This window comes from Bipolaris zeicola, assembly GCF_000523435.1.
Source record: "Bipolaris zeicola 26-R-13 unplaced genomic scaffold scaffold_104, whole genome shotgun sequence".
Classification (NCBI taxonomy): Eukaryota; Fungi; Ascomycota; class Dothideomycetes; order Pleosporales; family Pleosporaceae; genus Bipolaris; species Bipolaris zeicola.
The window spans coordinates 58,960-81,770 of record NW_006912153.1 but is presented as its reverse complement, the minus strand read 5'-3'; the positions used below and the strand labels follow the sequence as shown (position 1 = coordinate 81,770).

General features: G+C 50.5%; 14 protein-coding genes across 14 annotated transcripts; 7 read left to right on the top strand and 7 right to left on the bottom strand.

The window, feature by feature from the left end:
* Positions 1 to 1,142: 1,142 nt before the first annotated feature.
* COCCADRAFT_99454 (uncharacterized protein) lies at positions 1,143 to 2,036 on the top strand (the record flags this gene model as incomplete). The annotated part of the gene is made up of 2 exons (XM_007715400.1): positions 1,143 to 1,489; positions 1,571 to 2,036. The coding sequence occupies 2 exons, from the start codon at positions 1,143 to 1,145 to the stop codon at positions 2,034 to 2,036; spliced, it is 813 nt and encodes a 270-aa protein (XP_007713590.1).
* Positions 2,037 to 2,532: 496 nt separating this feature from the next.
* On the top strand, positions 2,533 to 3,000 carry COCCADRAFT_6111 (uncharacterized protein; the record flags this gene model as incomplete). Its single annotated transcript, XM_007715362.1, has 1 exon — positions 2,533 to 3,000. The coding sequence occupies one exon, from the start codon at positions 2,533 to 2,535 to the stop codon at positions 2,998 to 3,000; it is 468 nt and encodes a 155-aa protein (XP_007713552.1).
* Positions 3,001 to 3,431: 431 nt separating this feature from the next.
* COCCADRAFT_6110 (uncharacterized protein) lies at positions 3,432 to 4,570 on the top strand (the record flags this gene model as incomplete). The annotated part of the gene is made up of 2 exons (XM_007715361.1): positions 3,432 to 3,948; positions 4,002 to 4,570. 2 exons carry the CDS (start codon positions 3,432 to 3,434, stop codon positions 4,568 to 4,570), a joined length of 1,086 nt encoding a protein of 361 aa, XP_007713551.1.
* A 285-nt stretch (positions 4,571 to 4,855) lies between these two features.
* On the bottom strand, positions 4,856 to 5,290 carry COCCADRAFT_6109 (uncharacterized protein; the record flags this gene model as incomplete). The annotated part of the gene is made up of 3 exons (XM_007715360.1): positions 4,856 to 4,941; positions 5,053 to 5,167; positions 5,243 to 5,290. The coding sequence occupies 3 exons, from the start codon at positions 5,288 to 5,290 to the stop codon at positions 4,856 to 4,858; spliced, it is 249 nt and encodes an 82-aa protein (XP_007713550.1).
* Positions 5,291 to 5,693: 403 nt separating this feature from the next.
* COCCADRAFT_99503 (uncharacterized protein) lies at positions 5,694 to 7,025 on the top strand (the record flags this gene model as incomplete). Its single annotated transcript, XM_007715399.1, has 2 exons — positions 5,694 to 6,663; positions 6,715 to 7,025. 2 exons carry the CDS (start codon positions 5,694 to 5,696, stop codon positions 7,023 to 7,025), a joined length of 1,281 nt encoding a protein of 426 aa, XP_007713589.1.
* Positions 7,026 to 7,288: 263 nt separating this feature from the next.
* On the bottom strand, positions 7,289 to 8,362 carry COCCADRAFT_37891 (uncharacterized protein; the record flags this gene model as incomplete). Its single annotated transcript, XM_007715398.1, has 2 exons — positions 7,289 to 7,758; positions 7,816 to 8,362. 2 exons carry the CDS (start codon positions 8,360 to 8,362, stop codon positions 7,289 to 7,291), a joined length of 1,017 nt encoding a protein of 338 aa, XP_007713588.1.
* A 201-nt stretch (positions 8,363 to 8,563) lies between these two features.
* COCCADRAFT_99497 (uncharacterized protein) lies at positions 8,564 to 8,833 on the bottom strand (the record flags this gene model as incomplete). The annotated part of the gene is made up of 1 exon (XM_007715397.1): positions 8,564 to 8,833. The coding sequence occupies one exon, from the start codon at positions 8,831 to 8,833 to the stop codon at positions 8,564 to 8,566; it is 270 nt and encodes an 89-aa protein (XP_007713587.1).
* Positions 8,834 to 9,429: 596 nt separating this feature from the next.
* On the bottom strand, positions 9,430 to 10,427 carry COCCADRAFT_6106 (uncharacterized protein; the record flags this gene model as incomplete). The annotated part of the gene is made up of 7 exons (XM_007715359.1): positions 9,430 to 9,536; positions 9,586 to 9,663; positions 9,719 to 9,779; positions 9,827 to 9,943; positions 9,995 to 10,084; positions 10,204 to 10,240; positions 10,297 to 10,427. The coding sequence occupies 7 exons, from the start codon at positions 10,425 to 10,427 to the stop codon at positions 9,430 to 9,432; spliced, it is 621 nt and encodes a 206-aa protein (XP_007713549.1).
* A 787-nt stretch (positions 10,428 to 11,214) lies between these two features.
* COCCADRAFT_6105 (uncharacterized protein) lies at positions 11,215 to 13,343 on the top strand (the record flags this gene model as incomplete). The annotated part of the gene is made up of 4 exons (XM_007715358.1): positions 11,215 to 11,692; positions 11,741 to 12,447; positions 12,501 to 12,976; positions 13,031 to 13,343. 4 exons carry the CDS (start codon positions 11,215 to 11,217, stop codon positions 13,341 to 13,343), a joined length of 1,974 nt encoding a protein of 657 aa, XP_007713548.1.
* Positions 13,344 to 13,393: 50 nt separating this feature from the next.
* COCCADRAFT_37888 (uncharacterized protein) lies at positions 13,394 to 14,200 on the bottom strand (the record flags this gene model as incomplete). Its single annotated transcript, XM_007715396.1, has 3 exons — positions 13,394 to 13,571; positions 13,623 to 13,939; positions 13,985 to 14,200. The coding sequence occupies 3 exons, from the start codon at positions 14,198 to 14,200 to the stop codon at positions 13,394 to 13,396; spliced, it is 711 nt and encodes a 236-aa protein (XP_007713586.1).
* A 98-nt stretch (positions 14,201 to 14,298) lies between these two features.
* On the top strand, positions 14,299 to 14,517 carry COCCADRAFT_99461 (uncharacterized protein; the record flags this gene model as incomplete). Its single annotated transcript, XM_007715395.1, has 1 exon — positions 14,299 to 14,517. The coding sequence occupies one exon, from the start codon at positions 14,299 to 14,301 to the stop codon at positions 14,515 to 14,517; it is 219 nt and encodes a 72-aa protein (XP_007713585.1).
* A 162-nt stretch (positions 14,518 to 14,679) lies between these two features.
* COCCADRAFT_99507 (uncharacterized protein) lies at positions 14,680 to 16,577 on the top strand (the record flags this gene model as incomplete). Its single annotated transcript, XM_007715394.1, has 4 exons — positions 14,680 to 14,778; positions 14,826 to 15,111; positions 15,167 to 15,901; positions 15,976 to 16,577. The coding sequence occupies 4 exons, from the start codon at positions 14,680 to 14,682 to the stop codon at positions 16,575 to 16,577; spliced, it is 1,722 nt and encodes a 573-aa protein (XP_007713584.1).
* Positions 16,578 to 17,406: 829 nt separating this feature from the next.
* Positions 17,407 to 20,757, bottom strand: COCCADRAFT_99447 (uncharacterized protein; the record flags this gene model as incomplete). The annotated part of the gene is made up of 4 exons (XM_007715393.1): positions 17,407 to 19,352; positions 19,399 to 19,572; positions 20,278 to 20,670; positions 20,730 to 20,757. 4 exons carry the CDS (start codon positions 20,755 to 20,757, stop codon positions 17,407 to 17,409), a joined length of 2,541 nt encoding a protein of 846 aa, XP_007713583.1.
* A 367-nt stretch (positions 20,758 to 21,124) lies between these two features.
* On the bottom strand, positions 21,125 to 21,334 carry COCCADRAFT_99481 (uncharacterized protein; the record flags this gene model as incomplete). The annotated part of the gene is made up of 1 exon (XM_007715392.1): positions 21,125 to 21,334. The coding sequence occupies one exon, from the start codon at positions 21,332 to 21,334 to the stop codon at positions 21,125 to 21,127; it is 210 nt and encodes a 69-aa protein (XP_007713582.1).
* Positions 21,335 to 22,811: the final 1,477 nt, after the last annotated feature.

The window sequence follows — 22,811 nt, the reverse complement described above, 5'->3', positions numbered from 1 at the left end:
AACAGTATGATTATTGGAAGGCACAAGCTGAAGAGCATGGCAAGACCATTGCAGAACTGGATCAGCGGACATCCAGAGATAGAGGTTACTCGAAGCTCCCTCGCGACATCCAGCGCGGCATTAATCGCCTGGAAAGCGAAACGGTACGCCTGCGTGCAGAGAACGCTCAACCGAAGGAGACGCAAAAGATGACTGAGCGCGAGAATGTCCTCCTTGGCACTCAACGAGAGCAAGGCTAACAAACTCAAAGGTGCAAACACAAAGGTGAAGAATGCTAAGCAAGCTGTCAGTAAAGAGGAGGAAAAAGCGAAAGAAGCGATGGAAGCCAAGCAACGCCATCTCGCATCTCAACGCAAAATGAAGAAGGAACGCGATGATACTCTGGCTGCGATGCAGGAACAAAAGAAACTGAATGAAGTTCTTCGCGCAGAGCTTGAAACAGAGCAGTCTGGCGTTCCGCACATGCGTGATGCTGCTATCGATCCGGATAATACTGTTGTTGTGGTCCCGATTGAATGTGAGGTTCGACGTGTCGACGTTCAGCGCATCATCGTGGAGTTGAACCAGCGCCAGATAGACTGGACTGTAGATATCGAGTAATGGTACAAAGAATGGCGTGGGCTTGGAAAGAAGAGTGGTTAGGTTTTTCTTGTGGGTTCTCACAGAAGAAGAGGAATGTGAAGGTGGTGTCCGAGGATATGCTCAATGGACTGAATGGCTATATCGAGAGAGAGGTGGGGAATGACGGTCAGCACTCCAGGCGTGCTTTGGAGGCTCCCTGTCGTTATACGAAAGCATGTCATGATGAAGAGGTGTATGTATCTACAGGGGCATTGGGAAGCGCCGAGTAGTTGTTCACCGCTTCTAGAAGATGATGATGATGATGGTAATGATGATAATCAAATAATGTGTAATACTCCAGAAACTCGTATTCGATACTTGTGGATACATTCGGCCCGTTTTTCAGTTGCAACTCCTCCAAGGGAAGGACGATGATATATGTACAACTGTCGTCGTCCTCATGCTTGGCATCTCCAGCCTCATAATCGCTCCCAAGTCAGTTGCAGTCTGACGCACGCCGCACGACCCTCCGACCCACATTGCTCCGCCAAACCACTCCGGCGAGGTCGAGAGAGCCAACCATGTCCAACTTGCTACCACTTCTGCCCTCGCACTTCACGCCGCGCGAACGCTCCTACTCGCAATCTGCCGCCCTAGCCAGATCCGCATCTGCATCCCCGTCTGCATCCACGGCCCGCCCGCAGTCCGCAGTTCAATTGCCGCCGCCAGGCCACAACCTCGCCATGAACGGGACGCCCAGTCAAGGGTCGGGCCTACGGTACCCCTCGAACAAGAAGACGATATACGACCGCAACCTGAACCGGAGCAAGAATGCAGAGCTCAGCCGCGCAGCTTTTGCATACCTCTTCATCGAAATGATTGCCTATGCGCAAAAGGGCGCAAAAGACGTGGGTGGCTTGGAGCAAAGGTACATTTCTCATTGCGCGCAAACCCCACGCCTTCTCTATCTGCATACATACAGGACATGGCTATGCTAACATCGCTTTAGACTAAACAGCCAAGGCTACCCCATCGGCCTCCGTCTCCTTGACCTCCTCCTCTCCCGCACCGCTAACCCCCTCGCCTCGATCCGCCCCACGCGCATCCTGCCGCTCCTCCAATTTATTGCTCAACAACTGTACCGCTACCTGTTTGGCCGCCCCGCCGACGCCCTCGAAAAGTCGGGCACAGACCCAGGACAGTATATGCTGTTCGATAACGAGCCCATGGTCAACCAGTACATTTCGCTACCAAAGGAGCTGTCGAGTCTCAACTGCGCGGCGTTTGTGGCGGGCATTATCGAGGGCGTGTGTGACGGTGCGGGGTTCCCGACTGAGGGTGTCACGGCGCATAGTGTAGGCGAGGAGGAGGGTAAGGATGGGAAGGGGCTTTGGCCTGGGAAGACGGTGTTTTTGATCAAGTTTAAGCCGGAGGTGCTGGAGAGGGAGGAGATCTTGGGCAGGGGTGGGGGATGAGTGGCGGTATGAGATGGATGGGTATGCGTGATGAAATGTTTGCATAGCGAGGGCGTTGTGGGCTGGACTGCATTTGTGGTTTCTGGATATTTTTTGGTCCTTGTAGAGCGTGTGTCGAATATACGTATGTTCGATTTCAAGGTCGCGTGCAGCAGAATGGGTGCGCTGTTTTGCGGGATACATGTGATATGAAAGTCATTTCCGGGCGTATGTGACTAATGTGCAAATACACTTTGTGTAATCAGAACTCTACTTATTACTATCACCGACTACCACAAGAAGCAAGTATGGCGACACGTGATGTTTGCGTCGATTACAAATTTGGGGCCGGCGAGAAGGTCCTTTGCTCAGTACGGATAGAATGTTCTACAACATTGCAACTTTTTAAAAAAAAGTCACGACTTCAAACCAACCTGCTCCCAACCTACCCAGCCCAACTCCACAAACATATTCCAGTATTACATTAAAAAGAAGCATTTGAACACCCAAGACAACCATGCCAACAGAAATCTCCGCTCCCCTCCACTTCCGCACCCTCCTAAACGCCCACACCTACCTCATCGCAGACTTCTACGCAACCTGGTGTCCACCTTGCAAACAAATCGCGCCCGTCTACAATCAATTCTCAAACACACACTCTGTGTCTGGAAAGTTTGCTTTCGTTAAGATCAATGTCGATGAACAGCGCGAAATAGCGGGGCAATATGGCGTCACGGCTATGCCGACATTTATGCTATTCAAGGACGGGAAGAAGGTGGAGGAGGTTAGGGGTGCGGATGTGAGGGGGTTGAAGGCGATGGTGGAGAAGGCCGGTGGGGAGGTTAAAGCGATGGAAGAGAAGACGAAGAAGGCTGAGGAGGCAAAGAAGGCGACGGAGAATGTGAAGGAGGAAGAAGAAGAGAAGACGGTCAGTGGGAGTTATGGGATGACGGGAGGAAATCATTGGAAGATGTCGTTGAATTAGTGTCGTGTGATGATACCCCCGAATTGAGAATATAAGTATAATCTATTTTTGCATTTTGATGGGTTCGGTATACATACAGTACTCTAGTTGGGATGCGGGGTGGCTAGTAGCTCTCTGTATGGAAGAGAATAGCCTATGGTATCCATACAGTAACTATTTTTCACGTGTCCATACCCACATCCAAGACCAGGATCAGCAATTGCTTTGTGTGGCAAGATTTGAAATCAAACCATTCGTTGCAGTGACGGTGGATTTGTAAACCCTGGTCAGATGGCTGGGTAAGAGAGGACACCTTGCGTGCTAAGCGATCGCCAGCGCAGGACCCTGGAGGCAAGCCCTCTAGCTCGACTCCGTGTTCCCCACCGCTCTTCAACATAAGTTTGGAGCTCCCAATTGCACCGTTTTGAGCTTCCTCCTCTCAAACCCCTACAATGTTGTTCCGCAACCTCATACCCGCGGTACTTGCGCTGCTCCCCGCCATTGCTTCGGCAGAGGCCGTCATTGACCTCAACCCCTCCAACTTCGATGATGTTGTCCTCAAGTCCGGCAAGCCCGCCCTCGTAGAGTTCTTTGCCCCCTGGTGCGGTCACTGCAAGAACCTTGCCCCCGTCTATGAGGAACTCGCCACCGTCTTCCAGCACGCCGGTGACAAGGTCAGCGTTGCAAAGGTTGACGCGGATAACCACAAGTCGCTCGGCAAGCGCTATGGCGTCTCAGGTTTCCCCACCCTCAAGTGGTTTGATGGAAAGACCGACAAGCCTGTCGATTACAAGGGCGGACGTGATCTGGAGAGCTTGAGCAAGTTCATTACTGAGAACACTTCCATCAAGCCCAAGATCAAGGCCAAGCTTCCCAGCCAGGTTGTGTACCTTGATGACAAGAGCTTCAAGGAGAAGGTTGGAAAGGACCAGAATGTGCTTGTTGCCTTTACTGCTCCATGGTGCGGACGTACGTTTTATGCTTCCAATCTGTCAAGTTGTCCTTTGCTGACGTGCATACAGACTGCAAGACCCTCGCCCCCGTTTGGGAGACTCTCGCCAACGACTTCGTCAACGAGCCCGATGTCTTGATCGCCAAGGTCGACGCCGAAGCTGAGAACTCCAAGGCCCTTGCTCAGGAACAAGGTGTCTCTGGCTACCCTACCATCAAGTACTTTGCCAAGGGCTCTACCGAGGCTCTCCCATACAATGGTGCTCGCGATGAGAAGGACTTTATCGATTTCCTCAACGCCAACGCTGGCACTCACCGTGCTGTCGGTGGAGGTCTCGATGCTACTGGTGGCACTATCGAGGCCTTCAACGCCGTCATTGAGAAGTTCAAGGACTCATGGGCCGATGGAGCCGAGGAGGCCAAGACTCTTGCTGCTACCCTGCAGGACAAGTACGCACAATACTACGTCAAGGTCTTCTCGAAGATTGGTGCCAACAAGGAGTACGCTGAGAAGGAGCTCAAGCGTCTGCAAGGCCTCATTGCCAAGGGCAACCTCGCACCTGAGAAGATGGATGACTTGATGAGCAGGAGCAACATCCTGAAGAAGTTCATTGGTGAGGAAGAGAAGACTGAGTTGTAGACGACTCGTCTTGTGTAGTGGTGTATGACGTTGGGGAGATGTTGATACCATTGGCGTAGATGCGTTATGATAAACAGGATAAGAACACACGTGGTGCAAGAGCGCTACAAGGAAATGACAAGAAGAGACATAGATAAGCTAGTTTGTAGATATATCAAACTGAATATCAATTTGCAAGCGTTGTAAATGCATGTTATCGAACCTTCTAAACTCCAACAAACATATAAGCCGTGAGAACCCGCCCGTTGATACTCGTAAACTCTCCAGTCAATACCCAACCCCATCTCATTTCCCCGATCCACTCCCTTTACTCCCATCCCCACTCTGAATCGTAGCCTCGAGATTATCAAGTCGTCTTGACATATCATCCACTAAAAAATTACAAATAAACAAAAAATCATTAGCTCTCCATGCCACTCACATCGTTCGTTTTTCAAAACAACAGGGAAATGTCTATCTTCTTTGGGGGGTTTCATACTTACTTTTTGAAAGCAACTCGCTACTTATCGAGTTGAATTTGGTATTCAGTTGGTTGAGCAGGTCGTCTACGACTGCTGTGAGTTCGCCTGATGCTTCGGGGTTGTTTGAGGAGACGGACTAAGATAGGACTTTGTTAGTTTGGGAGGGGATGTACGGATATGGTTGGGTGGGGGAAGGGAAGGGAAGACGTACTGCGGTGTCGCTTTGGGAGCGGTCGCCTAGGGGTTGGGGGGTTGCCATGGTGTGAGTTGCTTTATAAAGAAAAGTGTATATGGGTGGTTTGAAGTAGTGTGGGGTTTTTTTTTGGTGAACTATGGACTTGTAATCGATGTCGCGTGTTACGGGTGGTGCGGGCGGCGGGCGGTGTGAAGGGGGGGCACAACACGAAAGCACGTGTTTCGTTATTCGGACGCCGCGGTCAGTTTCCTATTTTGTCAAGGCGGTGAGCATCACTAGCGCGTAACGCTAAAAATTGCTGGTTTTCTGCCCTTTGGGCAAACTTGTGGAATTGTGAAATTTTGGGAAAGCTTGGACACTAACGTTTTTTGTTTCCGCGCCTCCCAGGAATTGCAACTTCACTTTTCGACATTACAACACTTTTTTTTGATAGTTTGTCTTATTGCGCGCAAAAAATACGACAAGCATGGGGAAAAGCAAGCTCAAGACTGCGCTTATTCACCAGCAAGGGCGCAATATTAAGCTTGAGAAGCAGCGCAAGCATGAGAAACAGGTGCAGAAGCGGAAACAGAAGCGCGATGGGGATGAAGCGCATGAGGATGACGAGGAGGGAGGAGTGCCGCTGGATGAGGTAGAGGTCAAGGTCAATGGCAAGGCAAAGAAGGAGAAGAAGGACAAGAAGGAAGGCAAGTCGCCAAAGACTGCGCCCGCCGTCAAAGAGGTTGAGTGGGAGACGGAGGGTAGCGAGGATGAGAGCGATGACGACGAGGAGTCTGAGCGACCTGCGGTCGACCTTTCGCACCTCGACGACAGCGAGAGCGACATTAGCTCGGATGAGGAGGAGATGCAGGCTGAGGATGACGAAGAAGGCGAGGACGAGGATGAAGAGGACGAGGATGACGATGATGACGACGACGAAGAAGACATTGCGCTTTCAGATCTCGACTCCATCGCCTCGGAAGACAAGGGCGACATCATCCCCCATCAACGACTCACAATCAACAACACCGCCGCCCTCACCGCCGCCCTGCACCGCATACAATTGCCTTACTCGAAGCTCGCCTTCTCAGAACACCAATCTGTAACCACGGATGAGCCCGTTGAGATTCCCGATGTTGAAGATGACCTCAACCGCGAGCTCGCATTCTACAAGCAGTGCCTGTCCTCTGTCAAGGAGGCGCGACAAAAGCTCAAGAAGGAGGGTGTGCCTTTTTCACGACCCGCAGATTATTTTGCGGAGATGGTCAAGAGCGACGAACACATGGGCAAGATCAAGCAGAAGCTGATTGATGCCGCGGCTGGCAAGAAGGCGGCTGCTGAGGCGCGCAAGCAGAGAGACTTGAAGAAGTTTGGCAAGCAGGTCCAGGTCGCGAAGATGCAGGAGCGCGCAAAGGAAAAGCGGGATACCATGGACAAGATTAACACCCTCAAGCGAAGTACGTTTTCGAGTCCACCTGCAAAGATGTATACACTAACAAATATGACAGAGCGACAAGGCGCAGACATTACCTCCACCAACGAAGAAGACCTCTTTGACGTCGCCGCCACAGCTGAGGACTCCAAGTCTGACCGTCGCGCCGGCCGCGGTGGCGCCGATGGTAAAGCCTTTAACGCCAAGCGCCAGAAGAAAGATGCAAAATACGGTTTCGGAGGCAAGAAGAGGCATTCTAAGAGCAACGATGCACAGTCTAGCGCTGATGGCCGGGGTTTCTCTGTTCGCAAAATGAAGGGTAAGCCCAGCAGCGGTGGTGGCGCTAGCAAACGGCCAGGCAAGGCGAGGAGAGCGAAGATGCACTAGCGATCCTAATGGGTAGGACACATGTATGTGTATGGGCGCTTTTGGCGTTAATAGGGCTTGTTGAGAAAAGAAGGAAAAGAACGTATGTTTTGTGTTGAACTTTTTTTTGGTAAGAAGAGGACGAGAGGTCTTTTCTCTTCGTTTTATCACATCACACACCAGTGCGAAGCAATGCAATGGACATGAGTTGTGCTACTTTTCCCGGAAGTGCTCCCAGCATTTGTGAATTCAAAGGCACTTGGCTTTTACGACCATCTCATTATTCAGTATTTCTCTTCGTTTCCCATTCTCACCACTATTTTCCCCCTTGCCCTACCCGTTCTCAACTTTCCGTACGCCTTCGGTACATCTTCAAACTCATACACCTCATCTATCACTGGCTTCACCTTTCCGCTCGCCACTAGCTTTCCCAGCGCAGTAAAGTCGTCAAAGTTCGTCAAGGCGAACCCAAACGAAAACGGGCGCTGGCCACCACCCAGCCATGTCGGAACCAAAAACCGGAATGCGAGGTCGTAGAGGAATGATAGACTGACTTGCGATCCAACTTGTACGTACTTTGCCCCTGGCTTCGTGAACTCTGGAGCTTTCCAATACAGTTCTGACGGATGCCCAACATTATCAAGAATCATGTCATATTGCTTGGACCCACTCGCAAGAACAGAAGCGACATCGTTCTTCCTATAATCAATCACTTCATCCGCGCCCAGATCCTTGCAAAGCTGCACATTCGCACCTGTCAAACATTAGCACATTCCCACCATAGCCTCATCTTCACACCGCGCATACATACCCGAACAAGTCACCGTAACATGACACCCCAGTGCCTTCGCAATCTGCACCGCAAACGTGCCCGTCCCCCCAGACCCCCCATTAACCAACACTCGATCCCCACTCTTCACATTCCTCGCAAGACTCTGATAAGTAACCAACCCACACACCCCCATCGCCGCCGCACTCTCCACCCCCACCCCTTCAGGCACCGGAACCGTACCCACCCTCGATCCCACAACGTACTCCCCCAGCGTCCCAAACTGGCATTTAGGCTCCAACTTCCCGAACACCATCTCGCCCACTTTGACGCCGCAGTCCGGGCCCGTGGATACGACGCGGCCCGCAAAGTCGAGACCGGGAGTTGCGGGTTTGCGGATGGCGAGGCGTGGGATTAGGGGGAGTTCGGCGAATTTGTAGTCGACTTGGTTGAGAGTTGCGGCGTACACGCGGATTAGGGATTCGCCGGAGGATAAGGGGCAGTGGGATGTTGGGAGTGGGGCTGAGTTGTTGATTTGGAGTGCGGATTCGAGGGTTGTGGTGCAGGTTGTCCATTGCCAGGCGCGCATTGTGGTGGGGAGGGTGGTGGTTTCGGCGGTGGATACACCGGTTGTGGTGGTTTGTGACATTGTGGATTTATTTATTTTTTGTTTATTCTTGTTTGAAAAGATAGGGAAATCAAATTTCAATTGTTGTCATGCATGGATGCACGATATATCATATATCATCATGTCTTTTTTTTGTTGGTTGTGAAGCAGTACTTTTTGGCGCTAGGTAATCGGATCCCCACACGGCCAAGTTGAGATGTTGGTCATGGTGTAATGGCTTAATGGGCATTGACATGCATATATCGGTAGACGGTTTGAATGGGATTTCTCAAGCTTGGGATTCAGAGTATGATGGGGAAAAGAAGGAAAAGGATGGCGTGATGGCGTTGTGGGTACGTTGAGGCGTTGGAGAATTGCCGACGCTAACCCCGGACTTTCTGCATGTGCAGTGTACGCTAGATGTGGCCACCGATACCGGGCTTTTTCTTTCATATCATGGATGTATTGTATAGAATAAGTTTTTTTTAGGCTTTCTAGTTCCGCAGTGTGCTCATTCATCTGGTTATGTGCGTTAAGGTCACCAATTTGTAGTAGTTTAACCGCTGGCGAGAGGTAGCGCCTCGCATCGACGTCATGTTATCTCTAAGTCGTCCCATTCCTTTGCTCCAAATCGCTTCCACTAGGCAGCCTCGTCGTCTCCAGCCTGTTCCTAGTCATTGCTATTGGACACAACGTAGAGGAGGATACAGGAGTCTGCTATACACCGACTATTTAGTTTAGATGCCAAGGACCTGGTAGGCGCAGGCAATACGGCAATTGTCGCGCGTCTCAGTGCTGTGGTAAAGCAGTTTGGGCCGGTGGAATTACCATTTTGAGAGAGAGAGAGAGAGAGAGACTTGTATATGGACGTCTTGGTCGCGGCCACAGCTGTTCAACTGTAGTGTTCATTTGGCAAGGAGATATAAAGACAAGCAATTTTTAAAGGATCAATAAAGCCATAATTCGACTGCGGGTTAATACAATGGTCAAGATTTTGATACAATTTAACATTATCCATGTACAAGAAGGACAGTGCCACTTTATTAATACTATTTCGTCGTGATGGCGGCCTTTTCGCTCAGTTTCTTTTTGCGTGCGGCGGCATATATCTTACCCATTTGCTCGCAGTAATGCTCGACTTCGTTCTCTTCGTCTCCTAGGGGTTCAGATTAGCAGCTGGTTGATTGACTTGCGGATGGCCTTACCAGCGTGTTCACTTATGAGGTAAACAAACTCTGGAATCTTCAGAACGCCAACATCAACTACTGAAATACAGTAGATGTCTTGTCCAATTGGTCAGTCGTGTGCACTATGAAATGGAAAAATTTGAACACTTACATCCTAGGACACCTTTATCAACAATCTTGAAGCCTCCACTAGGAAAATTCCATCGCCACATCTACCATTGTTAACAAAAATGTTTTTCAGTAGCTGATTGTGACTCACTCTGAGATCGATGCGAACGATTGCGTCATGGTGCACATAAATGAAGTAGTTATTTGTATCTGTGACGCCGATCTCCGTATTGCTGAGGAACTGGTTCAGTGCAGTCCCTACAACCTTCTAGACCCCAAGAGTTTAGCTAAGTCATGAGTTTATTAAGCCAAGTCATACCTTGAATCCATTGGCCAGTTTCTCTTTCGTACCGCCTCCCGTGACAGCTCCAAAAATGGCATCGATAGCACCACCAACTGCATCTGCGGGCTACAAAGAGACCACATATCAGTACTGAGTGAAGAAGTTATCTAGACCAATAACATACTTTATCTAGAATCTTGCCTGCTGAGAAACGTTTTTTTCCAAAGGGGAGGGATCCCGGGAACTTCAGTCTTCGCTGTAGGCTCTGCATTCAAGAATTTCCTAACATCAACTCATGAGCAATTGAACCCTTTGGGCTTGAGGCAGCCTATGCTCACTCTGTGATCTCACTCTCAAATCTGTCTAGGACTGCGTTGATCATCTCTTGCAAAATTTCTAATTCTTCTTTGGCGTCAGTCTCCTTCTTCTCATCCGCCTCCTTCAACATATCGGAAATTGCGTTTCCCATCGTGTTGAGTGGTTTTGTTATATGAATGAAATCAGTAGAAAGTTAGAGTCAATTTCACTGGATGATGAGGGAACTGGTCGAGATATGGAAAGAAAGGAAAAGCACTCCACACTCCCTCTTATATGGGCGGATTAGGACGTAGATTTCCCTCCATCTATATAGGTCACATATCTTACAAGTCGAAATTTTGCCAATTCAGGATAGATTGCGAGCCGTAGCATTTCATGCAATTGCGGGTGGCAAGGTTGACAGGCTAGACCCATCTAGCCCACGTGGCGTTGAAAGAGAACCCCTTTTAGGTGGTGGCACTCGGCCATGCCCTTCTCATTACCTAAAATAGTAACGACAAGCGTTGCATTTGACTCATTATGAATGTCTTACACAGAATTAAGTACAATTCCAAGTTTTCGAAGCTCTAATCAGGGGGCTCAACTAAGCTAAGTCTTTTTCAAGCTAGTTGAGAGAAGTGGCTATGGCGGAAGTGTTGCGAATGGAAGGCTTGGCTCTTGGTGACCATTTGAATGTATGGCTTCAACCCATTTCTTATTCTCCCAGTCGCTAAGGGTTTCCCCTTCAAACTACTGTTGTGTTGATACATTCACCATTCAAAGGCGTATGTTGAAATGCCCAGAGGTGGGGTGGCTAGCGTGGCTGTAAGTGGCTGTAAGTGGCACATCCCGTCGGTCCGATTGTCGTAGAGATCAGCGGACGCGTTGCTGTTCGGTGCTCCGATTCTCTCTGCAATTCCATCTGTCCCCACCTCTTCCACACTAAACTCGTCTCATGCATGGAGCACCGAAGACCAAAGGATGCCCTGTCGTGCGACCGCTGTCGTGCAAAAAAGCTCAAATGCTCTAAAGAATCACCCTTCTGCACTGCCTGTGCCCACAGCGGCGCGCAATGCCATTACAGTGGCAAGATCATCAGATCGCCACTGACCAGGGCATACCTTACGAGCGTAGAGAAACGGCTACACAGTCTGGAAGCGCTGGTCGCTCAGCTGGTACCGGGCGTCGATATCGAAGAGCTCCTTTCTTCTCCCAACGCAGCCATCCCAACCTCACAGATTCTCCAGTCACGAACACCAGAAGCCGCGCTCAGCCCTCAGGGCAGCACTAAATCTAACTCAAATGAACCTCCTCTTCCTGAAGCTGTGCCGAACGATGTTGATGGATTTAATTGGAAAGAAGAAGACGTCAATATAGACGGGTTAACCGATGGCATGGCTGCCCTTTCAGTAGAGCCAACAGGAGTAGGATATCTAGGTTAGCTTACCTACGTCGACAAAAGTATATGGCACTAACGTGATTCAGGTTCAACTTCTGGTGTCGTATTTCTGCGTTGCTTGCTAGATTGGGCTGGGTTTCTACATCAAACTGGAGCACCACCTCAGAAACATGCCGTGGAAACGTCTTCATCTTTCAGAAAAGTCATGGCCTCATCGCATGTCTCGCATTCTGCTCTCGTCAAGCAGCTTGCGGGCAGCCTCATTGACGCATACTTCCTCAACTATCATGTTGTGTACCCATTCATTCATGAGGCAACATTTCGCGCGCAGTATTACGAGGTGGTTCCTCGGCCACCGAAAAGATCTTGGGACATGCTGTACCACGCGATTATAGCCCTTGGTGCGTGGACTGTGAATAATGATCAAGTCGGCCTCGAAGATTATCTGTATCGTCGAGCCCTCGCGGTTGGCCAGGATGAATCGGTGTTTGAAGCCGCCAGCCTGTCATCCGTCCAAGCACTTGTATTGCTGAGTAATCTTAGCCAGAAACGTAACAGCCCAAACACAGGATGGAATCTGCTAGGTCTCGCAGTGCGCACCGCGCTGAGTCTAGCTCTTCACCGAGAGCTTCCACATTGGAACATCAGCCTAATCGAACGCGAGTCGAGACGCAGAGTCTGGTGGGGCTTGTACGTGTTCGACAGCGGAGCGTCTACAACTTTCGGACGAGCAGTCATGTTACCTGATCAAGATTCCATGAGCGTACACCCCGCCCTAAACATAAATGACGAGGTAAAGTATCCAATAGGGTCAAAGACGAGTGGCACGCAGTTGACAAGAGCCAGGCACTCACTCCTCAAACTACTCAGCTCCCCGTTGAACTTGATACGCCAACAATTTATTCTGCACTTCGTGAACAGAGTAGCTTTCACATGCATACCAACCACATCACAAATAGATTGTTAGCTGAACCTAGTCTGTCAGCTGAAGCAGCACTTGCATTTAACACTACCATAGAAGCATGGGCGCATATGGTACCCTTGTACTTTCAGTTGTCACATCCACCATATATGCCAGCCCGATGGTATGTCTTTGCAAGGTCGCGACTATGGTGGAGGTTCTGGAACCTCAAAATCATCGTCTTTCGACAAATCCTGCTTCGTCGTGCAATTGCAGAGCGCAGCCAGATTCCTGACGAAGCAACGCAATCAGCTCAAGACGAATGTAAGCGGCTTTGTTTGGATGCTGCGCACTCTACTGTCACTTCGATACACCAGTACACAATGAGTGAACCGAGCAGATTAGAAGGATGGTACGCAACGTAAGTATAGGATATCAATTGCAACAAGGGTTGAGAACTAATTGGCTGTTATAGATATTTCCTCTTCCATTCCGCTTTAGTCATCACGCTCTGCATAATCAGCTTCCCAAGTGCCAAAGAAATGCCCACCTGGCTCGAAGATGTGCGGCTAGCCAGGAAGACGTTCCGTGAACATCTCGTTACAGATTCACTCTCAGCAAGATGCGTCGCTATTCTTGACCAGGTTGTATCCGTTGATGACTTCAGTTCGGGTACGCTCCAAAACGTTGAGCTGGATAAAGAAGCTTTGAGTACTTTCCCATGGTCTGTGGAGTCCAACGAGCTGTTTACCTCTTTCGACTGGGACTTGTCCACTACGCAGTTCTAGAGTATTAGCCTCCTTTAGCCTCCAGCTTGCGCTTGGATCTAACATCCTTATCAATTCTTAATGATCACGTCTGGTTCGATGAGCAATGACCGTATCAACTCGCCGTTGGGGATGTCATTCTCTTCAGCTCTGGCAATGGCTGCCGCTTTTGAAGATTCAATTCCAGCAGCGAGGTGACGCTGGGCTAAGCGATCACGAACGACTTCCACAGGTGCATCTACAAACCACCTATACAATGTCAGTCAGGGTCTATGGCGTCAACGAAGAGCAATTACGCGCCTCTCGTCGCAGATCTCTGCAATTTCATCCCATGGCTTCTGTTTCAACAGTGTGTAGTTGCCCTCGACGATGACGAGGCGTGTGCGGGAAGATATGCTGATTCCATTCTCGACTGGATCTTTGGCTGCATGATCAAAGGTTGGTGCACTTATGCACAAGTCTTCTTCGCCATCTGTAGTGACGGGTGCAGTCTTGAGCGACTTCACGAGCTTGACGCATCCTTCTGCATCAAAAGTGAAGGGAGCACCGCGTCTCTTGAATGCTACATCTGCATCTGCAAAAGTCGACAAAACCTCGCGAGTATAGTGGAACCCGTCCTGATGTCGTCAGAACCCCTGACGCTTGCTGCGAATGCTACTTACCATTGGCACTATGGCAACATCTTTGATGCCTCGCGCCGCTAACTCGATTAAGAGCGCATCGGATACTGTTGACTTGCCCGCTCCTGGCACACCCGCAAGCGCAACGAGCATGCGTTGACTGGGGTTAGAGGCTTGGCGAGCGAGGAGCTTTTCCGTGCGCTTGACCAAGTCTAGGATAGCTGCAGGAAGCTTATCCACACAAGTATCGTTCGTCATCTCCTGAGGCTAGAATGGATTGATGGACTGTTAAGTGAAAAGATAGAAAGTCGCAAGGAGATTGGGTGAGATGTGTTAATTGCAAACGTTGGGTCAAAATGATCGAAGCATCAACGTCACACGAACCTGTTCTTTGCAAGATATGCTTCTTGTGGGGTTCGGAGCATAGTAGTCCGAGCGCAAGTCATGTTCGATCCCCAGTTTTAACATATGAATCAAGTAATTCTCTCCATGCGGGGAAAATTTCAGACAGAACTGCATTGCATTGCATGTCAGTGGAGCAGATTTGGTGTTGCTGTATGGTCGGAGCATTGTGATCCGAAGTCGTGTGACTGGTGGTGCCTTTTGTGATATTCCAAGGTCTTTCGATGATGAACATGTACATATATGGGCGATCAAGTGCTGCGATGATCCATGTGCTTTGTGTCCTGAATTCCTTCAAACAAGTCAATTGACGCAGAGCCAGTAAGCTTGCGAATATGTCGGACACAGGATATGCAGTCGACTCGGGGGCTGCCCAGAAGAAGAGTGTGTACAAGGAATTACGACAGAACCCATACCTCCTCGGCCTATCAGCTGTAAGACACCTTTTGTCTAAATCCAAGATTTTGACTAAAACTTTCAGTTTGCCTCACTCGGTGGCTTCCTCTTCGGCTATGACCAAGGTGTAATTTCTGGTGTCCTTACAATGGAGTCGTTCGCTGCGGCGTTTCCAAGAATTGCTCTTGACAGTTCATTCAAGGGATGGTTCGTATCGACCCTGCTACTCGCTGCTTGGTTCGGCTCGCTCGTGAACGGCCCAGTGGCAGATCGCTTTGGGCGCAAGGGCTCAATTATAATCGCCGTTGTCATCTTCACCATTGGGTCTGCGCTCCAGGCGGGTGCTATAGATATTCCAATGGCTTTTGCTGGTACGTAACACTCCATCTCGATACATGTATGAAAAACCAATCAAAATATCCATAGGCCGAGCAATTGCCGGGTTCTCAGTCGGCATGCTCACCATGATTGTCCCGATGTACATGAGTGAAGTCTCCACAGCAGGTATCCGAGGCACACTCGTCGTCTTACAGCAACTATCCATCACCCTCGGTATCCTTGTCTCCTACTGGCTCGAGTACGGGACTCAGTACATTGGCGGGACACGATGCGCGCCAGACATCCCTTATACGGGCGGCACAGCCTCGAAACCCAGTTTCCATCCCATCAACGACGTAGGTCCGGAGGGTTGCACCGGCCAGAGCGACGCCTCGTGGCGTGTCCCCTTTGCCATCCAGATCTTCCCTGGTCTCGTGCTTGGAATCGGCATGTTGTTCTTCCCTGAGTCACCGCGATACTACTGCAAGCGCGACAACGAAGATGCGGGTCTCCGCGCCCTCGCACGAGTACGACGTACCAGTCCCGACGAAGAAGAAGTACAGAAAGAGTATCTATCCATCAAAGCAGAAGTCATGTTCGAAGAGACGTACGCTCGGGAAAAGTTCCCAGGCAAGTCAGGGGTGTCGCTCTACCTAGCCGGCTACTCAACCCTCTTCTCCACCTGGCCCTCCTTCAAGCGCACAGCTATCGGCTGCTGCGTCATGTTCTTCCAACAATTCATCGGTTGTAATGCGATTATCTACTACGCACCGACGATCTTTGCTCAGTTGGGGTTGTCAGGAAAGACAACGGGGTTGTTGGCAACTGGTGTTTATGGAATCGGTAAATTTCACCCTCCATCTCAAGCACTTTCGGACAAACATGAAAAAGGGGTTTTTCACTAACAAGTTAAACAGTAAACACAATATCCACCCTCCCCGCCCTCTTCCTCATCGACAAACTCGGCCGCCGCCCCCTCCTCCTCTGCGGCGCAGCCGGAACCTGCATCTCGCTGCTAATCGTCGGCGGCGTCATCGGGGGCTACGGCTCAGCTCTCTCTTCGCATCCCGCCGCAGGCTGGACAGGCATCGCCTTCATCTACATCTACGACATCAATTTCTCCTACTCCTGGGCGCCCATCGGCTGGGTCCTCCCCTCTGAAATCTACAACATCGGAAACCGCTCAAAGGCTATGTCGCTAACCACCTCTGCGACGTGGATGTGTAATTTTATCATCGGGCTCGTGACGCCGGATATGCTGGATAGTATTGGGTTTGGCACGTACATTTTCTTTGCGGGGTTTGCACTGGTTGCGTTTGTGTTTACGTGGTTTTGTATCCCTGAGACGAGGGGCAAGAGTCTGGAGGAGATGGACGCGGTGTTTGGGGATAGTACGGCGCATGAGGAGAAGATGAGGCTGTTTCATATTGCGCAGAGTTTGGGTATTCGTGAGGCGGAGGAGGCGGCGTTGGATGAGAAGCCGGTCAAGGTGTTGCGGAAGGAGGATGTGGATGTGTAATGATATCTACATGTGGGAATACGCGTAATGGCTATGACTTGAGTTGGTTTTATCTTCTTTAGTAGGGGCCAGCGTAAGAAGTTATCTAATCGCTTCTCAGAAAATCAACAGTATAGCCTGCAAATAAGCATACACTGAAAAATATTACTTCCTGCCAGTATCAATATCACAGTCACCATTGGCATATCTAAGCAAAGTCTCGGGATCAAAAGCATGTATTTCCAGGGTTGCTTCTCTCGCCTCCACAGGAGGGAGGAAGAATGTTCAATGCTACACAATACGAAGTGGGGAAAGGAAGCATACCGCCACAAGTCAACAGCCCCCACGCGAACCAAGATAGACAGCCAGACAAAAAAGAAAGGAAGATAAGCGAGTGCCGCAAACATATCCAAAGAATTGGAGAAGAAAAGAAAAAAGGGGTATTGGAGATGTGATCATGTAATGAATAGTCTTACAATCCCAAGCCCACCTTGACCATACAGTCAACCAGAGGGAAGGATTAGAGGACACAAAAAGAAAATCAAAGTAGAAAAAACAAAACTCTGGGTAGCACGTCCAGATAGAATAATTCCTCAGCCCCGTAAATAGAAAGACAAAAAAAAGGCGGAACCAGAATAGAGGTGCAAGAACGGGAAAAGGGGAGGGGACATAGTGAAAAAAAAGCGTACAAACCCAAACCAGAAACCCCGATTGAATTCCGAAATCATCCCACATGATGTGTCCCAGGTCTCGAAGACAGCGCCGGTAAAGGAGAAAAAAGTAAGAAAGAAAATCCAGTCCTTCGGGTATACTAACAATGATGAATGACTCCGGACCAGCCTTTACTCCTTCAAAACATTGCCCCTGCGCTCAATCTACCATTGGCGCTGGTACTGCGCGTCGTGCTAGCTTTACTAGCTGCACTCCCCGCTCTTTTCATGGACTTCTCCATTAATCCGTTCAGCAAGCGGTCGAGCTCGCCACTCAAGCTTTGCATTGTCTTCATTTCCTCGGCGAGGTAATCCTTCATAAGGGGATGGTCGGGGCCAACTGGCACGACGCCTGTAGTATCGTTGATGACCACGAGCATGTCTCGAATTTCGCTACCGTCGTCGAGGTAGGCGCGCAGTGAAGCGTCAGACCAAGCGGGAAGTATCGTGCTCTCTGAAGAAGCAGGTGGAGAAGGCTCTGATTCTTCAACAGGAATGGGAGCGGGCCTCGAAGGGGGGGGAATAGTGGAGTTGGACGTGACATGTGTAGGCGAGGTATTCCCAGAGTTAGACCGTGGGGCATTAATACCCTCCTGGGTGGTTTTCGTGGGACTGTCATCGGGTGTTGGGGTCGATATCGGCGAGTTGGTTTCTTGACTTGAGCTGTCTGTAGATAGGCCCGGGGTATGGTGAGAGTCCATCTCTCTGTCTCTGTCTGCCACGTTTTCTTTCTGAGCTGCTTGTACGTCGGCAACAGAGACATGTACTGGTGATTCTGAGAGACGCTCAGTCGATTCCGATTGCTCGGCTTCTCTAGTCTTACGTTCAGCGTCGGGGTCCGCAAAGGGATCGCTGCTCTCATCCGAATCGAAATCGTCCAACTGTACACGTTGCTTGGCTTTTGTGACCTTTTCGCGCTTCACTTCTCCATCAGGTTGAGACTTGATCATGCCGCTGAAGGGGTTCTTTGAGGCTGTAGAGTTCGAAGCCGAGACAGATGGTGCAGCCTGCTCCTCAGCTGCCGGTTGATCTTCATCCTCTTTTTCTGGCGGTACCAGGCGCATGGATGAGGTGGCTTGCTGGGTAGTTGGCTCGTCTTCAGCATCCATATCATCATCCGCATCCATATCTGTAGGACTTTCAGTCTTCAAGATGCCCTTTGTCTTTATCGGTGAGTCGTCTCGGTGATTCGGGCGCTTATGCGCTTTGTTCTTGCTTGACTGTCTCAAGGGTGCAGGTGCTGTCACTTGCTCGTTGGATGGCCGCTCTACAAGTTCGTCCGAGGGTTTCGACTGCGGTGAGCTGCGATCCACCTCCTCTGCCTTATCGACATCGCTGTCAATGGAGTCCTGCGGGCCTTTGCCCTTCTTGTCCTTGCGCTTGAACAGTCCGCTAAGCATACCGGATTTTTTCTCCTTCTTCCTCTTCTCATCTTTCACCTTGTCTGCAAAACCGTTCTTCTCCAAACTCTCTAGACTTGGACCGCGTTCTCGAGAACCATTACTTGAGGGGGTCGAGTCATCGCGAAGTATGTTGGGTGTAAGTGTAATCTTGCGTGTTTCGGTATTGTCGTCCTTGAAGAAAGAGTCGGTGTTGCGGAGAGTACCGTTACGTGATACTTTGGGATCCAGCGGGCGATCCAGGTTGTCTTCGCTCCCTCTTTGTCCGTCTTGTTTGTTAGAGTCATCACTGGAGCGTCGTGCATCGCCCTCGGCTTGACCATTTGCGTCTTTTCTTGCCCCGTTAACTTTGAGCGGCTGCACTTGCAGACCCTCGTCCTGAGACGAATCACCGGTCTGTGCTGTGGCTTGTTGCTGTTGTTGTTGCATCTCTTTAGGCTCGGGGCCTCCAAAAAGTTCACCCTCGCCCTCGTCGGAGGAGTAGTCATAGTCGGATGCCTCAACATAGGTTGGTGGTGCGAATTGTACCGTCTTTGCGTTCCTCCGCCGCATGGCCTTCTTGAGTGGATTCTTGGTCTTCTCGGCGGTATCGCCAAGCATCGTTGCAGAAAGATCAATATTCCTGTGCTTGTTGAGACGTGCTAAACGTTCTGTGGGGGTTTCAATGTGCTCCGCGGGGAGATAGCCTTGACTTGGTCAGCGAGGAATGGTGCGCCGGCTGTCGGTACTCACCGATACTGTTATCCTTGGAGACCCGTACCAGCCACCAGTAGCTGTTACTGTCATCAAGCAACACCATCGTGTCACCTTTGGTTGCATTTGCTTGACCCTCGACGGTCGCAACGAATGTATGTAGAGCGTAGACGAATTCGAAATCAATGTCCTCTATTTCTCGTAAGCATTCGCCTCCCCAACCTGAGTCGATAAATCTGGAGTCATGAGAAAAGAAAGCGTCATTGGATGCATCATCGTTGTCTTGGTCCAGGTCCTCGTCCCAGGAATCAGCGTCGCTGTCAGTAGTCCAGGAGCCGTCTTCATCGTCGGGGTACTGAAGCGTAGGTGGAGGCGTTCCGTTCAATGTCCGAGGTGGGCTGCATGCGCAATCCAGAAATGGGTCGTCTGAGGTGCCGAGCAAGGTCCGACTAATGGGCTTGAGCGTACTCCTGACTTGTTCTTCGTCGAGTTCAGAGATGAGTGATGCTTGTGAATCATCCCTCATCATTTGTATACGGCGTTCTATTACCTTTAAATGCTTGGCTCTCGGGCTCATACCCACCTCTGCTTCCATATCGTCCTTGTTGTCCAGGGCGGTAGTGGTCCTTGTCCAGGTATACTCACCACGATGATGCTCCGTTGACGAATCCTCCTTAGACGAGGGCAAATGAAAAGGAATAAAAATTGACGGGAATTGACATGTTGATAAAAGAGAGCTGTCGGACGCTGGGGCCGTAAACGGCCCTGCAGCATCCGCGACAGAAATAGGAAAATGATTGGGTGTGTTCGTGAAAGGAGAGGAAGAAGCGACTGTTGAGGGCATCGGCGAAGACTGTGGGGTCAGAGACTCCTGTCTTGAGGGCCAAGTCGCGGAATTAAAAGGTAAAAAATACCCACCATCGTCAATCGAAGGCGAACTCGAGATTTTGTCCATCATATCGTCGTCCATGTCTTCCTCCACGTCAGCATCCTGCATATCAGCATCGTCGTCACCAAGTGCGCCACCATTCAACCTCACAGCAGGCTCGTCGTGCCCAGATTGGTGTCCGTTTGTGTTGTTTGTGACGGTGCGTTCGTCGTCAGACCCGGGGTCGTCTCGGAGCGTGCTGTTGCCGTGGGTCCAGACATCGTGCAGGCGTGCCTCTTCCGAGGAACGCTCCTTCTCTACATGGCGGATAGCGGCCTGCTGATGGGGCGCGGCTGGCCCTATTCCAAGAGGCGCTGGGTGCTCGGGCTGGTGGGAGTGGTCTTGGGCGGTCGGGGATAACTTGTCCTGCAGGTCAATCGTGTCTACCGCCATGAATTAGCTCACGCACGTCGAATGGCACACGGGTTGGCCATGCTCGTACCTGCTCTGATGATGTGAGGGCGCGTCATCCTAGCTCATGCCTCGCAGCGTGTTCAATGTTTGGAGGCTGGCGGGCGTTGAGCGGTAGCCAAGCGAAGCGAGGCGCGGTTGGTCGGAGCGGGTTGCGCAGGGACTCAGTCAGCCCCTTCGAGGGTGCTTTGGCGGTGCAAACAAAGAAGGCCAGGTCGCGTCCGTCGTCCAGCGGCAGATGACCAGCGTCGCATGCGGTCGTAGGTGTTTATCGAGGAAGGAGTGACAGTGTGGAGTTGAGGCGGTGCTGATGTCTGACGAACATGCGAGTTTCGGAGACGCCGTCGGCGGGGCGAGACAGGGCGAGGCGGTTCAGCCCAGTGAATAGCAATGCGGCTGTACCCGGGAGGCGGTCGGTAGGAGGGGCTAGTCAGCAGCGGCTAGGAGTCGAGGCGGTGTGGTTGATGGTGTTGGTGTCGGTGTTGTTGACGTCGTCGTCGTTGTCGTCGTTGTGGTGCCGCCAGGCAGGAGGGAGAGTGAATTATTTTGGCGTGTCGTCGCTGGGTCGCTGCTTCCCCGAACGCACACGCCCCTGCCCTGTTCTGAAACACATCGTTTGGGTACGTTACACCACATTGGTGCGTCGCTAGCGTCGGCGCTAGCCTGTTCCTGCCTCCTCGACCTCTCAAAAGGAGTTGCGGCTCGGTCCTTTTCCACAAACGCTTCATGGCTGCATCGCCAACGCCTCAATCAAGCCCCTCGCTGCCGATACACCATCCTACTTGTGTACTTACATATGTATGTCCATGTCTAGGCGAGAATTCCGCTTCTTCCGCACCCGGCCAAACACCGACTTGGTAATCTGCGGCAAACGTCATTCACTTTGCTAGCCTGTCACAGAATGCCTGTGCTGCGTCACATCCATCCCAGTCAATGTACTTATTTGTGGGTGCCCGTCACGTGCCATGACCGACCCAAGGATTCCCGGCCTGTATTGTTTCTATTTCAACCAGGCGTTTCAATCAACAGGATTAAAGCCATCCTAGCCGCAATCATGAAATGAAACCCAAAAATACCACGCGCAATTGCATTTATCCAAACGCGTGTTCATGGTCTATGATATGGAATGGCTGCCCTAGTACTACCCACCCCCAGCTCTGAGCATCCTGCTAATTTTCTGGTATCGAAGTTGTGAGGGCGAAGGTGGCTCTCCTCCACAGTAAGACTCGTGGCTGGATACTATCTACCTCCGTTCAGTAGTAGGTATTCCAAAAAGTTATACAGAATGGTATTAGTAGGGCATTCAATCTAACCAATATAGAAACTTTTGCTCATGACTGTACATCTGATTTAATCACACCCTTTCCTCCCATCTTTCAAAATATGAAGAGTCATCCCATGTATAGAGTTGCCTATTGACAAGCTCGCTCACCTGGTCTTGGGTAATATTGTCCGAATCAAGTTGATGCGCAGTCCACCCTGAAAGCAGAACATCTTCTGGGGTCCAGCAAGGCAGGAATGAAGGATAGCCGCTACAATGTACCCGTAGTCTCTTTAGTAGGTGATTGCACTCTCTGACAAACACGTGCCCTACCAGCCTGTGTATGTTGCTTCTCGATCTTCTGATAATTAAGGCCAGATCCTGTTCTACGGCGTTCCGTTGAAATATTAACCAATCACCTTTCCTTGTATCAAGAGGTCCTCGCATTAACATTACCTCTTGACCATCTTCCACCTTCAGAACACAACTGCCCTCATTCTCTTGGAGTGACAAAATGCATTCAAATTGTCTACCGTATGTATTGAAGTGACCAATAGCGTTCAAAGTACCACCTATCTTGAAACCTGTCCAACCATGTAGATCTCGGAACATCCGGTCAGAATTGCGACCTCTTGACCTGACCGTTGGTAGAGATGTGCTGGACCACTGGCCAGGCGTACGCCGAAGAGACGCCTCCTCCCCTGTGACTTGAAAGATGCGGCATAGTTCTCGTGTGGTATCAGGATTCTCCACGCGTAGAAGCCTCGTAGCATCCAATGCAACTTCATACCGATCCTTCTCGTAATTAACCTCTGGCTTCTGTGTATGTGGCCAGTCTACAACAGACAACAC